This window comes from Indicator indicator, chromosome 14 (genome assembly GCF_027791375.1).
Source record: "Indicator indicator isolate 239-I01 chromosome 14, UM_Iind_1.1, whole genome shotgun sequence".
Taxonomy (NCBI): domain Eukaryota; kingdom Metazoa; phylum Chordata; class Aves; order Piciformes; family Indicatoridae; genus Indicator; species Indicator indicator.
In genome coordinates, this window is record NC_072023.1 from 5,672,239 (window position 1) to 5,693,418 (window position 21,180).

Here is a 21,180-nt window from a genome sequence, read left to right on the forward strand (position 1 = left end):
CTAAGTCACAAACAAATTAACTTTCTGACTGAGTTCCCTGATCTAGAGAAAAGTGATCCCTGCAGTATTTGCCAGCCCTTGCAGTTGTGTATTTCTTTCCCCGGTCCCAAGTTCAGGACAGGTTGATGTGGGTGATGTAGAATCAAAGAGTTCCCATCTTGTTTCTATCCATCCCTAGGTTTTTATGAACCCAAACATCGCTGTAACATCTCACTGCAGTCCAAGAGGCTGGACCCTCCCCCCTTTGCAAATGCATCCCAGGCCTTTTGGAATCAATTCCCAGCACATCCCCACTGACACGCTATATCCAGTCACAGCAAAGCTGATTCTCACACCACTGCTTCACAGTTTAGAGGCTCAGACACAGGCAGAACTGGAGAGCTTTTCCATGCATTTTACCCCTATTCTAGGCTCAGCACTACCATTCCCTTGCCAGCTCAGCCCTGTGTGCAGTTCCAAGAGGAAGAGACTAACCCCAGGGCACATTTGCTCACAGCGTATTTAGTGCTTTGAACTATGCCTCTGAGTGTGCCTCAGTTTCCTGTGTTGTAGTTGCAGAGCAGTAGGAATGACCATATGAAAAGCAACCACTTGGGTGCCCCAGCAGCTCCCCACAGTGCAGGGCTGAAATGAGGATTGCAAAGGATTCTGGTGTCCCCCTGCTGACACTTGCCCTCCCAGCCTCCCTGCATTGCCCTGGGAGTAGTGAGGTGATGGCAGGATTTAGACCCTCCCTCCAGATGGGCACATCTGTGTGGGTTTGCTCTTCTGGGCTCTTGACATTTTCTTCTTGCCATATCACCTACTCTTTTCTCCATCCCTGCATCTCCATATAAAAGCTTCCAGGATAGCCCTTCAGGATCAGCTGCAAGCCCCAAGGCTGGTCCTTGGGCCCTTCTCTCTTAATATTAGGGCCTATGAAGAGTTTGTATATGGTTCATGGTATTTTTGTGTAAATAGCTCTGTATATATTAGCACAACTGTAGCAATGACTCTAGGCCTGGCATTTTCCTCCAGACAGGGGTTAATATTTATAATTTATAGTCAGTTAATGCAGCTGCATAACAGGGACTGAAAGTGTGAGGACCAGTAACATAGGATTGGACAGGAGTGTCCCTTCCCTCCTCTCTAGCCACCACCTTGCTGGGAAAGGTGAAGTGGTTTTACCTGAAGTAGTTATTTTCCAGAGGTTCTTCCTGTGAGAACTGATGCTGAAGTGCTGAAGCGATGTTAGCTCCTTCATAATGTGAATTTCCCCTGCCTACACACACACACACATCCCCACTGTGAATAAAGAGTCTGTCTGTATATTGTTGGGAAAAATGTATTTGAACTGTGAACTGCAGTGGAGCAAATAAATACTGTGTACAGCATCATGTGTCATGTAATCCAGTGTTTCACCTTTGAGAGAGGATGGGTTTGCTTGATTTGGGGATTGTTGGTGGTATTTTTACAATGAGGGAAACAGGACAGGTGAGGAGAAACAAAGAAAAAAGCAAAAGCCAAGCCAAAGATTCTTAAAAGCTGTGGAGAAGCACGGTAGAAAGAGACAGACAGGAAAGTACCTCAGAATGGGAGATTTGGGGAAGAAGAAAGAAGGGAGCATGTGGGAGTCATTACAGATAGGAGAGGAGAGAGATGTCTGAAGGCAACACCTCCATTCTTACTGCAGCAGCACTTTTAATGTGGCAGGGAGAAGAGGTTGGACCTGGGAATGAAAAACAAAGAGGGTGTTCAGAGGATTACAGCCAGTCAGTGTCAGCACCTATGCCCCTCACTGTAGTGCTGAACCAGGGGTGTTGCTGGAAGTCAATGTGACACCACTCACAGAGGTCCAGCACTGCAATTTGCCAGCCAGATGGCACTGGCTGACTATTCCCAGGTGCAGTACTGCTAGGATTAGGACATCTGCCTCAGCTCTGTCTGAAAGTGGCAGCTGGCACCAACAAGATATCCCTCTAGTTTCAACCTTTTCAGCTGAGGACACCCATCAAAGGGTGATTAAGGTGGATCCATCCTGCTACTGTTAGTGCTGCTGTTGCCCTGGCCCAGTGCCCACCTTCCCTTCTCACTCCCTGAACTGCAGAAGGAAGTGATCTCCAAGAACTTGCTGTGGTGCTACTGTTTGGTTCAGAGCTCTTGTGCCTCCCAGAGCCCACTGCTTTGCCCCTGTGCGCTCATCCCTAGCAGCGATCCTCCCCGATCATCTGTCCCAAAACCTCATCCAGCTCCAGCTCTGGTTCCCTCTGTAACACTTTCTGCTGCAGCTCAGTGTAGAAGTCAACTCCCTCAGAGACTGAGTGGAGGGGCTTCTCCTGGGGCATGTAGTAGCTGCTTATTTGCTGCTGTATGAAGCACTGGTGATGCTGAGGCTGAGCCCTGAAGCTTCCATCATAGCCTTTGAAGTGGTTTCTTTTGAACTCCAGCACTGTCTTGGTGTAGGTGTTGAGAGTGGTGACAGCAGAGGCCATGCAGCAGGTAAAGGAGACCCAGGCCATGCTACAGAAGAGACACAAGAACAGCACATAGTGTGAGAAGCCAAGCAAGGGCAGGAGTTGAACTGCATGCACTATGATGCACCCTGATTTGCCAAGTAGAAGTTGCTGGGCATGGACATGAACTAGAAAGACTAAGGCCCGTAACATTGCAGTTCATAGGGGTTCTCCCACCACAAGGTCTTTCTGAGATCAGTGGGTTAAATACTGGTCACCCTTCTCACAGGGAAGGGAGGGGCACAGGAAGACAGAAGAGCTTGGAAGCAGGTTCTATATTTCAAGGCTGATCATTGTCTTCCTGGACAATTTGCCCAGAAAGGTGGTGGAGTCTCCGTCTCTGGGGACTTTCAAAGCCTGCCTGGATGTGTTCCTCTGTTTTGCTTTAGGTGAACCTGCTCTGGCAGGGTGGTTAGACTCAGTCTTCAGAGGTGCCCTCCAATCCCTACCATTCTGTGATTCTGTGACATGAAGCACATCAGCCTGAGCATGACCAGACAGCCATGATGACATTTGATGTCCACTCCTAGCACATGGCACTGTAGCGTTTAAGAACCAGCATGGCCATTGTCAGTACAGCATCACAAGGTGAGTCTGCACTTTCACCAGGTACTTGCAAGGCTCAACCAACTATTTATCAACTCAGCTATGGCATATCAGAGGTGAAGATGACTTCAGAGCTCACATACTAGAATGCCCAACCATAGTCCCATTCGTGTGGTCTCCAGTCCTCTGGTCCCAGGTTAACTGTTGCCTGGAAGACTTGAGAGTACATCATGTGTGCCACCATCCCAAGGAGACCTGGACACAAAAGACAAGAAAGCAAAGAAGTTACAGTAGGAGCCAGAACAGCATACTTCAGCCTTTGGTGGGAGAGGAGGCTCTCCTGCTCTTGTGATTGCAAGCCTGCAGTTCGCACACTTACCTGACAGCACTGAGGACACAGCAGCAAAGGCGTTGATCTTCAACCCACAGACAGGATTGCCAGTGTGCAGCATTTCCACCATCAGGAGGATGAAGCTGATGAGCAGCAAGCTAATGTACAGCATCTCCGATCCCAGTGACAGCCACAGGATTCCTGCTGGGAGCCAGATACTTCTCAGATCAACAGAGAGTGGCTTGTTCAAGGGAGAGCACCAACCTCCCTCCACAATCCCCCTGGGCAACCTGTTCCAGTGTCCCACCACTCTGACTGTAAAGAACTCAATACCCAGTCCAAATCTGCCCTCCCCCAGCTTCAATCCATTCTCTCTTGTCCTATCACTACAAGTCCTTGTAAAAAGTCCCTGCCCAGCTTTCTTGTAGACCCCCTTCAAGTACAGGAAGGCCACTATAAGGTCTTCCTAGAGCCTTCTCCAGGCTGAACAGCCCCAACTCTGGCAGCCTGTCCCCATAGGGGAGGTGCTCCAGCCCTCTGCTCATCTTCATGTCCTTCTCTCCACTCCAGCAGTTCAATGGGGAGAAATAACAACAGGCACCAGGACAGGTTAGCTCCACAGGCAGCTCCACAGAGAAAGACCTTGGAGTGCTGGTGGACAGCAAATTCTCCATGGAACAACAATGTGCTCTTGTGGCCAAGAGAGCCAATGGGATCCTGGGATGCATCAAGAAAGGTGTCCAGCAGGTCGAGGGAAGTTCTTCTACCTCTCTACTCTGCCCTGCTGAGACCATACCTGCAATCCTGTGTCCAGTTTTGGGCTCCCCAGTTCAAGAGAGACAGAGACCTGCTGGAGAGAATCCAACAGAGAGCCACAAGGATGCTTAGGGGACTTGAGCATCTCCCCTATGAAGAGAGACTGAGAGCCCTGGGGCTGTTTAGTCTTGAGAAGAGAAGACTGAGAGGGGATCTGATCAATGTCTATAAATATCTGAGGGGTGGGTGTCAAGTGGAGGGGGCCAGACTCTTTTTGGTGGTACCTAGTGATAGGACAAGGAACAATGGGTTCAAACTTGAACATAGAAGATTTCACCCCAACATGAGGAGAAACTTCTTTACAGTGAGGGTGACAGAGCCCTGGAACAGGCTCCTCAGGGGGGTTGTGGAGTCTCCTTCTCTGGAGACTTTCCAAACCCACCTGGATGCATTCCTGTGCAGACTACCCTAAGTGATCCTGCTCTGGCAGGGGGGTTGGACCTGATGATCTCTTGAGGTCCCTTCCAACCTCTGCTATACTCTGATACTGTAATGAATAAAATGAAACTACATTCCTTTGGGGGGATCTCCAGCTGGGGCAGTAACATTCACCACTCCTCTGCTGCAAGAACAGAGTGCAGGCACTTTCCTGCTGGGGTTATGAGTGGGACTGAAGTGATACCACAGTGCACAGCTGAGGTCACTGTGCATTAGGAGTTGGAGGATAGTGAGAAAAGGCACTCTGTAGTGCTGGGCTGTGGAAAGGCACAGGATTCACTGAGGAAGAAACATTAACCTGACAAATGATGCAGCACTGTGAACGCTACTTCTAGCAACTATTAATGGCCATAGAGGAGACATTCAGCTGGGGAAAGGGAGTGTGAAGAAAACCCTCATTAATGCAGCACTGACTTGACTCCTTAATGTCATTAGTGCCATAGAGTCACCCAGCTCTTTAGCAGGAATTGATGAGCTGCTTTCCCTGGTTAAAGGAGCTGGCTTGCTTGTGGCAGCACCATCAGGGAGACTATTTCATTAGAGGTCTGACTGCTGGAAGTATCCTGGAGGCTGTGGGCACCACACATTCATCACTTTCTCTTTGAGCCCGAGCTCACTATGCCTGTGCTGTGTAATCTAGTTTTGTCATGGTGCCATGGTGTAATGCTCTGCACACACCCAGCTCAGCCTGTCCAGCCTGCAGTTAGCAGACACCACCTTCTCCAGTACAGGCCCAACTCCATAATGGCAGCTGTGCTGGAGGCCAAGGTCCTCTTAAGGTGATCCTATGTGCAGGAAGGGGCAAAAGTGAGGGACAGAGCTGTGAAGCCCCCAGTGTCACTATGAATGTCATGCCTAAGCTCACAGTGATCTTCCCATTAATTTGTAGGAGCTCAGGAGAACATGGCTTTTCTATCAGTGTTGGGCTGTAATTAGACAAGGAGCATGAGGAGGAGTGTAGGGGGAGGGGACAGGCAGAAAGATTTATAAAGGCACAAAATCTGGTTGCATAAACCTCTCTTCTTAGGAAAACGGGCTAGAAGACATTGGAAACAGCAGAGCCAAAGGAAAGGGGAGGGAATGAAGCACAAGAAGGTGAGAAAGAAGAAAAATGTGTTGCTACTCCCTGTGAAGTGGGAGTTTTGTGTTAAATGCAAGAGTCTTTCAGTAAATGCAGTTAAGTCATTGATTTTGTGACAAAGTGGAGATCTTCAGAATGATCTTCTAACCCCAGCAGTGTTTGAATTGTGTGAATACTGCATCCCAGAGGCATAAGCAGGGGAGGTTTTCCTACCATGCTGTTGTGCCAAGAGTGACCTGGGTTAATCTGTACAGTGAGGCCACTGCACACCAGCCGCAGAGGACCCCTCACCTGGGAATGTGCATCACTTCATAAAAGCAGGTAGGTAGAGCCTTTGCTGGTGTTTTGAAAACAGGGGACACAAGGCAGAAAAAAGAAGATGAGCTCCTCCAAAGCACTCATGTTCCTGCTGGCTGTCATGATTCCCCTGCATTTGTTCAAGCCCTTCCTCTTGTAGATTGAATGCTGACACAGACTCTCTACCCCAGGCCTTTCCCTTTCACATATGAACAGCTTCTGAAATGACTTAGCTCTGGCCTCCATCTCAGGGAACAATTAGCAAGCCCACACTACGTGAAAAGCTTTCAGTGAGTAAAATCTCCATTGCATATACTGAAGCTATCACCAGGATAATTTGAAACATGACAGTGACTGGAGGGGTCAACTTTCCAAAACAAATGAAGTTTTGTGTTTGATGAGGCATGGGCTTCACCCTGAAAGTGTAACTTTCAGATATCCTGATCACTTACCACAAAGTAAGAGGTGATTCAGCTTCCAGAGTCATCACATTAGAGCCCAAAACCGAAACACTGAGTCAGATTGTAGCATAGGTGTCAGGGACTGCCTTCAGGTGGCATCTCCACCCCCTTTCCACTGACTACAGCACCATGACAAGTTCAAACTGGGCAACTTGTTAGGTGAGACCAATCCCACTCCATATAAGAGGGAGTCTGAGGTTTCCAGCACTGACCTCTCAGATGGCAGTGGTTTAGGCAAACATCTTGGAGGATATCTGTGCTCTTTTAGCAATCTCAAGGCCAGGAGTTCATGCCTGACTCTTTGGAGACCCACCCTGCTGTTCTCATGCAGGCAAAATTTTGCATCCCAAAGAGGTGCACTGGGCAGCTACAATTAGGTGTGGGGATTTGTTCTTACCTCTGTCTGCTGCCGGTGAAAGCTCAATAAAGCTACGGCATTTCTCCTCTGAAACACAAACCCGAAGACACTCATTTGCAAAACAAAGCAGCACACATAAGGGAAAAGAATATCCTCTTCCTTTCTTTTAACTGCATGGCTCCAGTTATCCCGAGTCTACACATCCAAACTCTCACCTCTGCTCCCTTTCTCATGATCTTTCCAGACTTTCACTGGTGCAAGGTAGGGGAAGTGAATATCTGTCAGGAAAACTAGAAGTGGTCTTACAATTAAATAAATAAAATAATAAATTCAGCAATCTGTAAACCTTACAAGCCCCTGGTGGGTATAAAAATTTGTTGCTACTCATTTACAGCATAGCTATTGGTCAGACCTATTAAGCTTGTAACAGATTGCAAATGCACCACTTCTGCTGGGATGTGAATTCCCACTCACCCCACTCACAGCAGAACAGTTCTAGCAAAACTTCCCAAAGAAGAAAGCAGAAAAGCCAAACCCCAAGCCTTCCCAAGTGAAATACAGCATGACCAGGATGTGAATCCCTCTTCTGTGGCAGAGAAAAAACAGAAATATTGTCTCCTGTCCTCATATTTTAGGCATGCTATTTGGACAAACAGTCCCTATTTGCTTTGGCTTTTTATGTTGGCCAGATGCAAGCTGTTGTCTCAGCTGAGTGTCTATCACCATTCTCTGTAACTCTTTCTTACTGCACACTGCACTACTGCTTTTGAGGGCCCCCTCCTCTACTTGGTACAGTATTTTCTCCCAGAATTATCAGCCTGCTGCTTTTCATACAAGAATCTCATTTTCTTAATGTCTATCCTCAATTCTAATCTCTCCCAATCTCCTGTATTACTTCTGTCACCCACAGCTCTCAGGACACTACCCACTTTAGTGCCATCTGCAGTCCTCATTATCTTGCCATTTGCTACTTTACCTAGAACTTTAATGAAGTTCTTCAGTAATGGCTGATCTAAATTGATCCTGAGATTAGCCTGAATAATGAAATCCTTCCTCCAGCTCAGCTCAAACTCTTTTTGCTTATAGCAGCCCCTTTGTTGTTGTTGTTGTTCATGTGCTTACTTCAAAGACCCACAGCAGTGGGTGGATTGTACTCAATTTACAGGAAGCAGAGGACTGAGCCTGTGTGCTCTACCCTATGCCCTGCTGTGATCCAGACGTAGCATGCTGTCTGTATTCCTTCAGACACTGGGGTTATTCCAGGACTGTCTGGTGACCAAACGAGTCTTTCAGAGAAATCTGTCAAGAGATGTAGTCCCATTCCCACAAGCACCATGGAAACAATCCCAACCCAACCCAGTCCCAATAAACACATCTCTTTTCACGGCATGTCTGGAAACGCTCATAACGAAGCAGCCTCTCATGAGGACATGAGAGTTTCAAGTACATTCCCCCTTGCTCCCACCTCCCTTCTGTCTGCTTTCATTCACCAGTCCTTTATTTTCAAACTCTGACAGCAATGGATAAGGAAATAATAAGTGCTGATAGAACAGTGGCTTGGTTAAAGGAGGTGAGATGTTTGCACTTGGGAAGAGCTGAAGGCAGGGCAGTGGTCTCAAGGGAATAGGCCTGATGAAAGCAGCTTTCACCACTGTATCTTTAGATACAAATCTCCCTCTTGGTCACTTTCTGTCCTAGTTCTGTTCCTTGATGTGTGTGTCAGGCCATAAAGAGTATCTGTACACCATACACCTGTGCTGGTATACCACAAGTTTCAGCAGAAGGACTTCAACAGGGCTGGACAGAAGCAAGTCAAGAGTAAAGCGAGACACCAAGGGGGTCTAGCACAGGTTGCAAGACCAACTCCTGGCACTCCAGAATTTACGGTGCCAGTCCCACATGCTAAAAAACCAAAAATGAAACCTGTCACAATATCACAAAAGCAACCAAAAAGATTGCAATGTTGCAGCTCTAATTATTCAGGTTAATTTGCCTCCTAGCTTTAGTTCTTCTGTGTTCCTCCAGGTTTTTTCTGGATCTCTAAGGCTTGGTGATTTAAGAACAACTATTGCAGTCCTAACTAAATTGGCAACAGTGCTTAGGTTTATAAGGGGACATGCAAAAATTTACCATGAAGAGCATGAAGGAATCTTTGTGTAGGAATGGAGATATAAGGAAAAGGAAAGGAGGATCACTGCAGCTCACTTCAGGAAGAGTGATGCCATTGCAAAGTCACTGCCACCACCATGACCACTTGCACTTCACAGCTCCTGTTCCAGACTGAAGGGCACATCAGAGACAACCATTCTCCCCTGCTCCTCTCTGTACACACCCCCATGAAGGACAGAGATATAATGACCACAGCAGTGGATAGGGCTGATGACATGTAGGAAGACATAAAAGGCTTTTCTCCCATGTGTTGGGAGGTCTCCTGCCTTTCATTTCTAAGCTCCTGCAGAATAAATAAAAGGGAAGAAGTTGTGGCTGCCTGGGCAAGACACTACCTGGCCCTTCCATGCTCTCTTCACAGGAAAGCCACATCCCTGTGTGGAAGTATCTGAAGGCAAAGCGATCATCCCCGGTCTCCCAGCTGTAGTGCACCACGTCCTCGGACGAGACATTGCTAGCAGCTGCGTCAGGTGACATGGGGACACCGATGCACTTGGGGGTTTTGCTCTTCTCACACAAAGGCTTGGGCACTTTCTGAGTCCCAGTGCACCAGTAGCTGCTGAGTAAGGCAGTGGTGGAGAGGCTGAGAGCCAGCAGGTTCAAGATGACAGCCAGGAAAGCACGGCGCCATGGCAATCCCTTCAGCAGCTCCATCTAGAACAAACAAACAGGTGGGATTGTCACACAAGTCACTCACCCCACCTTATGAATCTCACCTCTTCCCAGCACACACCTTTGTGGAGGGAATATGAGCATTCTACCCTCCTCACAACATCCCAACAGCTCACCCAAGCATGGCAGAACCATCTCCTGAAAGCCAGGGCCAGTGGAGCAATAGGTCAGCTTCAACCATCTCAAAGCACACTGAATATCTGTACTGGGAAATAGAGGGTGACCCAGTGAACAGAAGAGAGCTGAGTGCATCAGGGGGTGTGAGCAGGTGAGCAAAACAAAATGGATATCATATTCATTCCATCTCAGAGATGGCAGGAAGAAACTGTTAACCAACTTCCCCAAATACCATTTGTTGCCTTTAGATGGGGCATGACAAATGCTCTCTCCAACTAAATGAGAATTCCTGCTGCCAAGTATACCAAGACTTTTTCAAGCAATTCATTACTGTACCTAAGGAGGTAGGGAGTGCATCGATTTCACAGTGGCAAAAAGAAGGAAAACGTTCCAGGATCACTAAAGGTCACACATCAAAGTAGTGACCTGCCCAGGAGGGACACCCAGCTATTCAGACCTGGCAGCTTGAGTTCAAGCTCCAGAGCAGCACCTCCCACCTGAGCAAACACTACTCTGCACATCAGAAATGTGGTAGAGTGATGGGGTGACAATGTCTGTGAAGTGCCAGAGGTGGTTTTTTGAAGAGCATATATTGCCACATACACTCTTCCCAGTTTCTTCTCATCAGAAAGCAGTTTGTGTACCAGGGTGGTCCTGTGGGCCTTTCTCACTCAGAGGGAAGTTTAAGGTTTTATGGTTTCTGCAAAGCCCTGCACTGATTTCTGAGAACCTCAACTTATCACTCCATGGATTGATTAGATGTCATCTACCCACACATCCACTTTCATGTAATCAGTGAATGCTTCTTCCCACATGGCACTCCCTATGTTTGGCACAACTTCATCCAGATACTCCCACCCTTTCCTATTTATGACTCTTAAAATCTCTTTGCCCATGAATAGATTCAGTTTGTACAGATATTGCCTGCTGCTGGTCCTCTTCACATCACTTCTGTTGACTCACCCAATGTTGAACGTGTGAGAAAGACCCAGCATACTGTGGACAGTACTATAAATAAATGATACTTGACTGAGCTGTGCATTGTTTGTGACAGCACCACAGCTAAAAGTGCTGCAGTTAGAAGCATTTGTTCTGCTAACCGGCAAGCTTGGAGTCAATAAAGATGATGCTGCAGCTCCTCTTGGAAAGTAGGACTTCATTAGCATCTCATCAAGTTGAGAAGACAACAGCTGATCCAGAAGACCCTCACAGAAGCCAAGAAAATGCTCAGATCCTGAAAAGTTTCTGTATTGTTTTGTACTCTGGCTTCTTTTGCCTCTCCACCAGAGCCTTTCTTTCTTTCAGCAAGGGGGATGCTCCACCCTGGAGATAGTATCTTGGTGATACCATAACTAACGACTTCCATGACCTAAAGGCATGTTGGATGTTACCACTTTTGCAGAGCAGATACTAGTAGGAGCAGTTAATTGTATGAAGGTTTCTGGCTAAGGTTGGTGGCAAATTCTTCGCTGAAAGCTTTTTCAGTAGAAAACTTGGCTTGTGACTGAAAAGGAAGCTATAGATAAAATTGCTCTCCTCAAAACCACGATTTTTTCATCTGCAAACAGGAAACTTCAGCACATATTTTTTTTTGTCTTTCATCAGCACTTGATTGTAAGATTTTCTGTAATCAGGTTTTGGTTTGCTCATAGTTTTCTTATGAAAAAAATTAAAAATATTTCCACTCATAATATTGACGAAAATATTTTTTTTAATTTAAATTGAAATTTTCAAGAGTAGGAAAAATATTCACTCCAGTTACCTGTTAAAGCAGCTTGAAGTCCATATAATTTCAGAACAAATTATAAGGGAAAAGATCAAGAAAAGAATTAAGAAGCAAATGAGTCAGAAGAAGGGATTGGATCAAGATGCAGAGGGCATAGGGAATAAGAAGCAAATAGGAACTACTCCTTCATGAGAACATTGTCAGAAGTTTCCCTCATAAGAGACCATACTATTTAGATAGCCCCAAGAGGAAAGAGAATTGAATTTACCTTGGCAGCAAGTCCTCAAAGTCCTGTTCATTTGGAAGAGCAATACAGAAACTGGACTCTTGCTTTGTTTGCTGGGTTGCTCATCTCTAGATCCTCCAAGAAACCAAATTGCTTCAAAACCCTGTTTGCCTTTGTCTTCTCCCCTTCTCCCTGCCCTCCCCACCCTCCCATCCCAGTGATTATTAAATGCTATCCCTCAGCCAGCAGCTGTTTTGTGGGAAATGGTCACTTTGTAATCCACAATGCAATCACAGAACAGCTGTTCTGGGAGATTAGAAGGGAAGCGATTGGTGCTGCGGGCTGGGATTAAGTGCAGAAGGGTGACCTGCATTGACTGAGCAGAAAGTTTCTGTAAAGCACAGAAAGATCCCAGCCAGCTCCATGATCTGGCTGTTTGGGAGCTTGTATGGAGTGAGCTGGTGGTTCTCTGGCCAGTGCTTCAGAGGATCAGTGACCTTAACTCAGAAACTATTGGCACCCTTGGTGTCAGGTTGCTCCTTGCCCTTCACACTGTCTCAGGAGGAAGGTAAAGGCCACAAGAACTCCAGCTCTGGGATGTCTTCCCAGACAGAGTTGCCAGTTGCAGAAGGGGGAGAAGAAAAAAATGGGGAGAGGAAAGTTTATGCAACTGCATCCACTCTGAGGACTGAAGATTTCAGACCCTGAAGAGATTTCAGACCCTGAAGAGATTTCAGGCCAGCTTTCCCCATGGGCACTGGAGAATTTAATGAGAAAAGGAGCCGCTTAAGCAAAAGCACTGCATGGCATAACCACCATGACAGAGGTGTGTGAAACAGTGATGAGAGGTCCAACACTCAAAGGATGGGAGCCTAGGGAAAACTGCCAGTGTCCCTCATAGTGGCAGTTCTTACTAGGGTATGAAGTTCACCAGGAATCCCAACTCCCAGCACCTTCAACATCAGATGAATTTGAGAAGTTAGTATGGAGAAGTTCAAAGATTCACACTCAAAGTTCCCTCTGAGCTCTTGCCCTGAAAGTTTAAAGGCTCCCACAGTACCTGAGGGTGGTGATCCCTGTTTGTTTGTACATCAATTTGGTATCAGAAAAGTGAAAAGTAAGAATGGCATCACCTCTCATGAGAGCAAACTGTCATTAGAGTGCACAGAGCTGTGCCTTGTTGAATCAAACTCTGATAAGAGCATCCTAAAAGTGTGTGTTCCCCACAAAGGCTTTAGCCAGTGCAAAGTGGGTCAGAATTCCACCACAAGACTCCCTGAATGCTTGCCCTGTGGCTCTGCCAGGATAGAGGAAACCAGTGTTCCACTTGCCATCATCTCCATTATAAGGGCATGTGGTGATAGGACAGGGGGCAATGGTTTTAAACTAGATCAAGGTAGATTTAGATTAAACATTAGGAAGAATTTCTTCACTAGATTAGACATTAGGAAGAACTTCTTTACTGTGAGTGTGGTAAGACACTGAAATGCATTGTCCAGAGAAGCTGTGGATGCAGATCCCTGTGAATGTTTAAGACCAGGCTGGATAAGGCTTTGAGCAACCTGGTCTAGTGGGAGGTGTCCCTGCCTATGGCAGTGGGGTCGGAACTCGTTGATCTTTAAGGTCCCTTCCAACTCAAGCCACTCTAGGATTTATGATCTCCCACCTCCAACACCAGCGCCCAGAGGCTGGGAGGCAGGCTCTGGGTGACAGCCCCACCTGTGACACCCCCACCTGTGACAGCCCCTGCACAGCACAGGTTCACAGAGCTGTGTGTGGGCTCCTGACCCTTCCTGCCCTGAGCAGAACGTTCAGTAGTTCTGCAGTTATTTTAATCCTAATCACTGCAGTCATCGACTCCTCTAATAGAGATAATCATTTCTAAGATGGACTAACTGAAAGCAATGCTAAATGTTTCTGTGCTCCATGGGTTGCCTGCAGGTTTTTTAATTAAGAAAGAGGCTCAGTTTGACACAGATGCACTTAATTTGCTGAATTAGGTAGAGTAACAGCTGATGATATTTAAAAGGAGAGAGTAATAATTTTATTAATTTTGTTTTCCTTTTTCAGTCTCCCCACATCTGGGCATCTTAAGTTTGACTTCTAAATGCTCAGTAAAAAAAAAAAATCTTTTCAGGGTCAAGAATAGATAAAGTCCATCTCTCTACTGGTAATCCTTAATCTTAACATGTTCCTAATTTTAAATTTGATGAGAGTCTAACTAAAATCCAGGATGTTGTATCAGTTTCTAAAGCTGGAGTCACGGCATATAGGTTGACAAAAAAATGAGCCTGAATTAGAATCTACATGGATAAGAATGGGAATTGAAAGTATTGTCTGTCAGAAGTATGTGTGTATCAGGTTTAGTACTCTGAACAATGGCAAATATTTATCCTTCCAGAAGATGTCAGTCTTTCGCTAGTCTGCTTTTGGGGAATCTGCTGCTCACGTGTGCTAGGGGGGAAGCAACACCCAGCTTTAAACTTCTATTTCTTCCTTCCTTCCCCCACTCTGTCTTCCTCTTTTTTTTTTTTTTTTTTCTTTCTTCTTTTTTTCCCCGTTTTTATGAGCACAACCTCTTTACCTTCCTTGCTATATGGGGGGTGGGTCCTTCTCTTTGAGTCTCTAGAAGGAGTCTTCCGGAATCATTGGGGAAAGAAAGAAAGAAAAGATGAATGAATGCAGGAATTTAGGAGGGTGTTTGCTCCATGGAAATGTTCTGCCTAATACATTTTCCAGTGTTTTGTCAAGCACCGTGTTAACTTTCTCAATGGGTTTCCTTTCCCATGTTATTGCACACAGCTCAGACTGTCAAGACCAGAGCACATCTCCTGAAGTTCAGCAAGCTTCCCTCAGAAAAACGTTGTGGTTTGTTGTTGGGTTTTTTGTTTGGTTTTGTGGTTTGAGTGTTTTGTTTGGTTTTTGGTTTTTGGGTTTTTTTTAAGATCTCCATTCTACCCTTGCCTTAATCTGACCAGTTATGGACAGGAAAACCAAGCTGTATCTGTCTTTCACCCTACTGTGCCTTCCAGTTTTCTCCTCTTTGTATCTGATATTTCCCACCCATAACTTGGCTTGGCTAGAGGGTTTTGGATGTCTCTTTCTCTTTGAAGTCAGCAGCAGCTAGTCCCTGGTGACTCGTTCAAAGTTTGCCCATTGAAGCAAATGCTCATAGCAGTTGATTTCCTGTGCAATCAGCCAAGTGCTTGTCTTATAGAAACAAACCACGGAAACAAGATGCAAAACACAATCTTAGCCCAACACCTCTATGGAGACAGCTCCAGAGACACCTTATTGCTACCTTTCAGTATTTAAAGGGGCCTATAAGAAAGAGAGGGACAATCTTTTCAGCATGGCCTGTTGTGACAGGGCAAGCAGTAGTGGTTTTAAACTAAAAGAGGGAAGATTTAGACTAGAAAGAAGGAAGAAAGTGTACAGTGAGGGTGGTGAAACACTGACACAGGCTGCTCAGAGAGGTGGTAGAAGCCCCATCCCTGGAAATATTTCAGGTCAGGTTGGACTGGGCTCTGAACAGCCTGGTCTAGTTGAAGATGTCCCTGCCCACTGCAGAGCAGGGGTTGGACCAGATGACCTTTAAGGTGCCTTCCAACCCCAAACTTTCTATGATTCTATCTCTAAGGAAGCCTGGGCATCTACAGGTGATGCATTTTTATCCTGGCTGTATCACATATGTACTTGGGGTGTCTCCTGCCCCAAAGTGGCATTCCCAAGGATGCTGATGAAGAAGGAGGACAAGGAGCCCTTACCAGATGAGGTCCAAAAATGTCAATACTTAACTAGCATGTCACAAGAGGCACAGGGCCTTTCACAGCCCTCCATGCAGCAGTTCTCCTCAGGGATATCAGGGGTCATACACTCTCCTGACACTGGCTCTTCAGACATCCTGAAGAGCGGAGGAAGAGCAGCTATTGACACCCATAATCACCCTGTGAAACCCGGATAAAGAAGGGCTCGTACTCGCCCCTCATTCCACACATTCCTCACACCTGACACTTCCCACCGCTCCTCTTTTTGCTGGTTTTACGGGAAGACCATCCAGCAGTGATGTCCCCTCCCTTGCTGTCACACAGAAAGCAGGATGTCTCCGGGTGTCAGTGACACCGAGAGCCAGACTTCTTAAAGCCCGTGACAGACTGCAAATGCCAGATTTCTCCCTGAGCTCTGAATAATTCCACTCAGATTGTAACCTTTATTTAGCTGTTTGCATGATGCATTAACTCTTGCTCTGCAAATGACCTCGCCAGGCATATTTTTTTTTCTAGTCTAAGCACATTTAAAGGTGAAGTCTGTTTTTAAATATGGACTGCTTACATTTCAAGGCATCAAGTTTGTGGCAGAACAGAAATAAAGATTGAATTGGAATAAGTAAATGCAGAAATAAATTTGCCTTCAGTTTGGACCTATTTTTTCCTCCTACTTTTTTTCCTTCTTCTTCTTATTTTTCTTTTTTTTTTTTCTTTTCTTAATTAAAAAAAAAAAACAACTCTTACTTGGCTGGATTTTTTTTCCTTATCTTTATGGTTATCAGCCATTCAAAAACTACATAGAAAGCAGACACAAAAAGAGAAAAATAATCAAGTGCAGACACATAGCCTTTGAGGACTCACTAGAGAGTCTAGATGCCTTGATTTCTAGATAGGCAGCATAAGACTATTTAAAGTAGGTTGCTTTTCACAGAGTACTTAAGCTCTGGTGACTCCAGGATGTGTTCAGCTGAGCACAAAGTTAAAAAAAAAAAAAATCCCGAAATTTAGCTAACCATAAACTGTAAGCAGACAAGCAAATGACAACTGTTTATATAGATCTATAACAATATTAAAGAAGAACCAGCCCAGGAAAGGGTCCACACAAATCCTCAAGCAGATAAATGCTTACCTTAACCACTGTTCACTATCCCCATCTGCACTTCTGAGGCATCCAGTGAAATACTATAAGGTGATCGTGGACTCTCCCCACTATTTCTTTCTCTCTGACTGAACATGTAGCAGCCAAGATATTCCATAAGATCTGACCAGATGCTTTGAAATGTACCAAAGCTGTCTTTTTATTGGTGGCTTAATTCTTTCTGAGCTTGCTAATTCATCGTGGTGCATTATATCAGCCACAGGATTGGCTGGGTGTCCACTTCTGCAGACTGCAGCTCTGTAATTTAGTGGTCCTCTTCATGAAGATTGTTGCCAGTTTTAAATTTATCACTTATGGGATCTCAGTCTGTTACTCCACCACAGAATCACAAACAACTCAGACTCTATGACTATCACAGGCTCATGGTGGGGGGGTCTATCATTAAGAGGAACCATTACAACAACATAGTCTCATCTTGAGTGTAACAGAAACCAAAGAATCACAGAATCATACAATGGTAGGGGTTGGAAAGGCCTCATGAAGATCATCAATTCCAAACATCCTAACAAGGTAGGTTCACCTAGAGAAGGTCACACAGGAACATGTTCAGAAGGGTATTTAATGTCTCCAGAGATGGAGACTCCATCGTCTCTCTGGGCAGCCTGTTCCAATGCTCCATTATCCTGAAATTAAAGAAGTTCCTCCTCATGTTTAGATGGAACTTCTTATGTTCAAGTTTGTGCCTGTTCCCTTGTCCTGTCACTGGGCACCACCCAGGAAGGCTGGCCCCATACTCCTTATAAGCACTTATAAGCATTCCTGAGATACCCCCCCTCAGTCTTTGCTTTTCAGAGAACTTCATGCAATAATTTATAGTGACACACAGAGCTCCTGCTGCAGCTGCAGGACATCTTTTACACAACTAACTAGTATTGACTGTGCAACAGAATATGGTGGAAAATCCATCACATCCTTGGAAAGGTTATTCCAATGGTTAATTAACCTCATTCTTAACATTTTGCTCTTGATTTGTAAGCACAGCCTCTCTGCTTTAGTTTTCCCAACCTCATCAGGCTGCTCCAGCACACAAATAAATAGCCAGAGAAATGATTTCCTAAAAACGTTATTGTAAGAGTCACAGATCAATGCATTTCAGGAGAGGCACACAGCGTGAGCTAACGAGCTGGCTGATGGCCCACATTCCTGAGTTTGTACTTGGCTCTGACATGTCATTTTCCCCTCCCATTGGCCAAGTCGTTTGTGGGGGTGTCTTTATGCTGCAGTCAAAGCAGTGGCAGTGATGGGGAGTAAACATTGAGTGCTTTCTTTAATTGGGTGTTGCTAGCAATTTCTCTCTGGCAATATGGAGCACAATGCAGGGTACAAACCTCAGTCCAGAAGCAGAGCAGAGTAAAAAGCTGTGCTTGAACTCCACATTGCTATGGCTGGACTGATAGTTCCAAAACAGTTCTTGTTTCCCTACATTATAAACTTGTGTCTTCACAGTCATTCCCACAGATGTAAATCTACAACACAGCTGATCCCTGTTGATACTGGAATCAGCACAAAGCTGGTGGGAAAGAGACATTCTGTTTTGGTAACAACAAAACTTGAGGATCTAAAAGTAATCTGTGCAAAGAGTACATCACAGATGAAGGTGATCTTTGAGTCTAAGAAACGTTTAATACCAGTTTTAAGGCAAAAATAAAAAGTTGAAAGAGTACAGCTGAACCTCATTGCACTTTGGTTTCATGTGTGGAATTAATAAGTCAAAGAAACTGTTCTTTGCTTCAGTTTATCTTTTCCTCCTTTTCACTCTGACAGATCAGAATAAGTAGAGCTAGAGGAAGCCAGCAAAGACTACCTAGTCAATCCACCTGACTCAATACAACATAGGCATCCTGAAGACCTTCAAGCTCACTGACAAAATGTTCTGCAAGGCAGATACTGCTCCATCCTGGATTGAAGTCAGCATCTGAAGGGGGCCTACAAGGAAGCTGGGGAGGGACTTTTAGGATATCAGGTAGTGATAGGACTAGGGGGAATGGAATAAAGATGGAAGTGGGGAGATTCAGACTGGACGTGAGGAAGAAGTTCTTCACTGTGAGAGTGGTGAGAGCCTGGAATGGGTTGTCCAGGGAGGTGGTTGAGGCCCCATCCCTGGAGGTGTTTAAGGCCAGGCTGGATGAGGCTCTGGCCAGCCTGCTGTAGTGTGAGGTGTCCCTGCCCATGGCAGGAGGGTTGGAACTAGATGATCCTTGTGGTCCCTTCCAACCCTGACTGATTCTATGATTTTCCCCTATATCAAGATTCGAACCAAGTCACAACACCTGACAGAAAACTCTTCCACCTCTGCTAAATGTCATGGTCTCCATCCCACATCTGAGTTATGTGCTCACAAGGATTGTTCCCTTGAAGCCACTGGAATCCCAGAGTTTACTGAAGTGATACTCATGTGCTAGTATTTGAGGAACCAGTGCTTCAAAGAAAGGCTCTAAGCTAGCAGTAGAGGTTTGGGAATCAAAAAGAGTGAGTAAGACAGAGAGTTAGCTTTTTTGAGGTGAGGCGTAGGAGGTGTTTTCATTCTTCAGCTATTAAAAACTCCTTGCTTTGGCAAGAAAAAAAAAAACAGGGAAGAGAGAGAAAGCTGGCAGGAAAAGGATTAATGAATAAAGAGGCAGTATGGCAAGAAGTACAGCAACCAGGGGGGCAGGAGGTCACAAGCAAATTTCTCAGGCTGGCTCCCCAGATGGAGCAGAGAGGGTAGTGAGCACAGGTCAGAAGAGAAAAGGTCTAATATGTTGATTTAAAAGGGATAATAAACCCAGCTTTCCTTACAGCCCTGAGCAGAGGAGTTATGTTACACTGGTGCTTCGATAACATTATAATTGCACCTTTTATCTTTCTGTATGTCCCAGTAATTATCCAGGACTGAGGGCATCTTATTTTTTTTCCTAGATTTAATGAGGATTTCAGATCCCTTCCTGTTTTTTTACAGCATTTTGGAGCTCTGGCTTCAAAGACAGTCCTGTCAAGCTCCATTCCTAATACTCATGCCTCCTGTGCCCTGGCACACAGTGGTGGGCAGCACAGCAAGGCTGCTGCTGCACCAGGGATAGGACAGGATGGGACAAGGCAGTGGTGACACAAATTTAGGACCTCAGCCCTGTGCCTTAGAGGCTTAGAGGGAGCAGGGGTGCTGGGAGCAGGCAATGTTGCTGCTGTGGGCATGAAGTGGATGCAACATGGGTGTGCCATGACCAGGGAGCTTCCAGGTGCCCAGGCTTCTCTACATGTCCTAGGGGAAGGGAGGGCCCCAGCCGGTGGAAACGGAAACAAGAAGTATTTTGGAGACAGCCTACAGAAAGCTTAGGCATCTCCCTCTCTTCTGTTGTGCTTTCTGTTTGGGTTTTGTTGTTGTTCTTGCCGGGGTGAGGGGGAGGAGGCAGTGAGGGGTTGTTTGGTTTTGGTTTTCTTTTCTTCTCTCTCTCTTCCTCTTTTCTTCATACCTCCCCAGTTCCTCACAGCCAGGTTTCTGCTTATCTTGGCAAGCCTGGCACCATTTATGGAGCAAGGTGGCCCTGGCCAGGGGTACTAAGGGTCCAGGTGCATCATCCTGGGCTAGAGAAGACCAGGGCAAGGTCACTCTGCAGCCACAGCCAGGGCCCTTTCTCTGAGTGCATTGTATCCTGAACCTTAAATCTTGTACTGTTATTTCCATCAGGCCTGTAGTTTTAAAAAAATACAGTAATAAACAACTGTCTCTCCTGGCTCTCATTAGCTTTTTCTGAGCAGGCTCAAGCTGCAATTACTCAAAGGCTCATTGTTTAGCCAAATTTGGGGGGAATTTTGTCAGAGATGGCAAAAAGTGTGCTCCTGACAGAAAAAAAAAATATTTTAAAGCAAGAGACTGCTCAGAGGCTGTTTCTGTAAAAGAAAAAGTAATCAAGGGTGGTTTTTTTTCTTTTCCTAAAAATATGTATAAATCAGAATATTCCCTTGCCAGCCTTGTTCTCAGAAACATCTATGTGGTTTTGACTGAAATTAAAACAAAACCCAAGAGGAATAGAATAAAATACAATAATAAAATAAAACAAAATAAAACAAAATAAAATAAAATAAATGAAGGAGACAAGAGCTAGAAGATGTTGGCTCCAAGTTTGGCAAAGGCAAAAGCAAACAAAGCCAAACCTTGCAATGAGAAGTGTCAAGTGACTGTTACAATAAAGAGGCAATGCTACTAGCAACATCTTCTGTGTTCTGCATACTCATTAACCTGCTCATCTCAGCCTGAGTTTCTCCCAGGCAGCCAAGGGTTATAATTGCTGTGAGTGTTAAGCATGGTGGCCAAGCAGCTTGACCGAAGGAGAATTATTTACCACCACCCGAACAGGCTAAGCATGAAGCAGGAGAACATTTCACTGGTGTGTTACCATGGGCAGATCTCAGAGAAATTAAATTAGGCAGAATAGAAAGAAAACTTCAGAAACCTCTTCCAAACAGTGAAAAAGGGTCATCTGTGGAACAGTTTCTCATGAGAAGTAAAGGATGCCCATTGCTTAGATCATACACAACCAGACTGGA

At 45.5% G+C, this 21,180-nt stretch overlaps 1 protein-coding gene across 1 annotated transcript; it reads right to left on the reverse strand.

Moving 5' to 3' along the window:
* Positions 1-2,183: 2,183 nt before the first annotated feature.
* GSG1 (germ cell associated 1) lies at positions 2,184-16,753 on the reverse strand. Its single transcript, XM_054386788.1, is given in 8 exon segments — positions 2,184-2,499; positions 3,182-3,293; positions 3,418-3,570; positions 6,860-6,907; positions 9,325-9,643; positions 15,529-15,634; positions 16,627-16,703; positions 16,706-16,753. Coding segments are annotated over 8 exon segments (1,179 nt in total).
* Between the last annotated feature and the right edge of the window lie 4,427 nt (positions 16,754-21,180).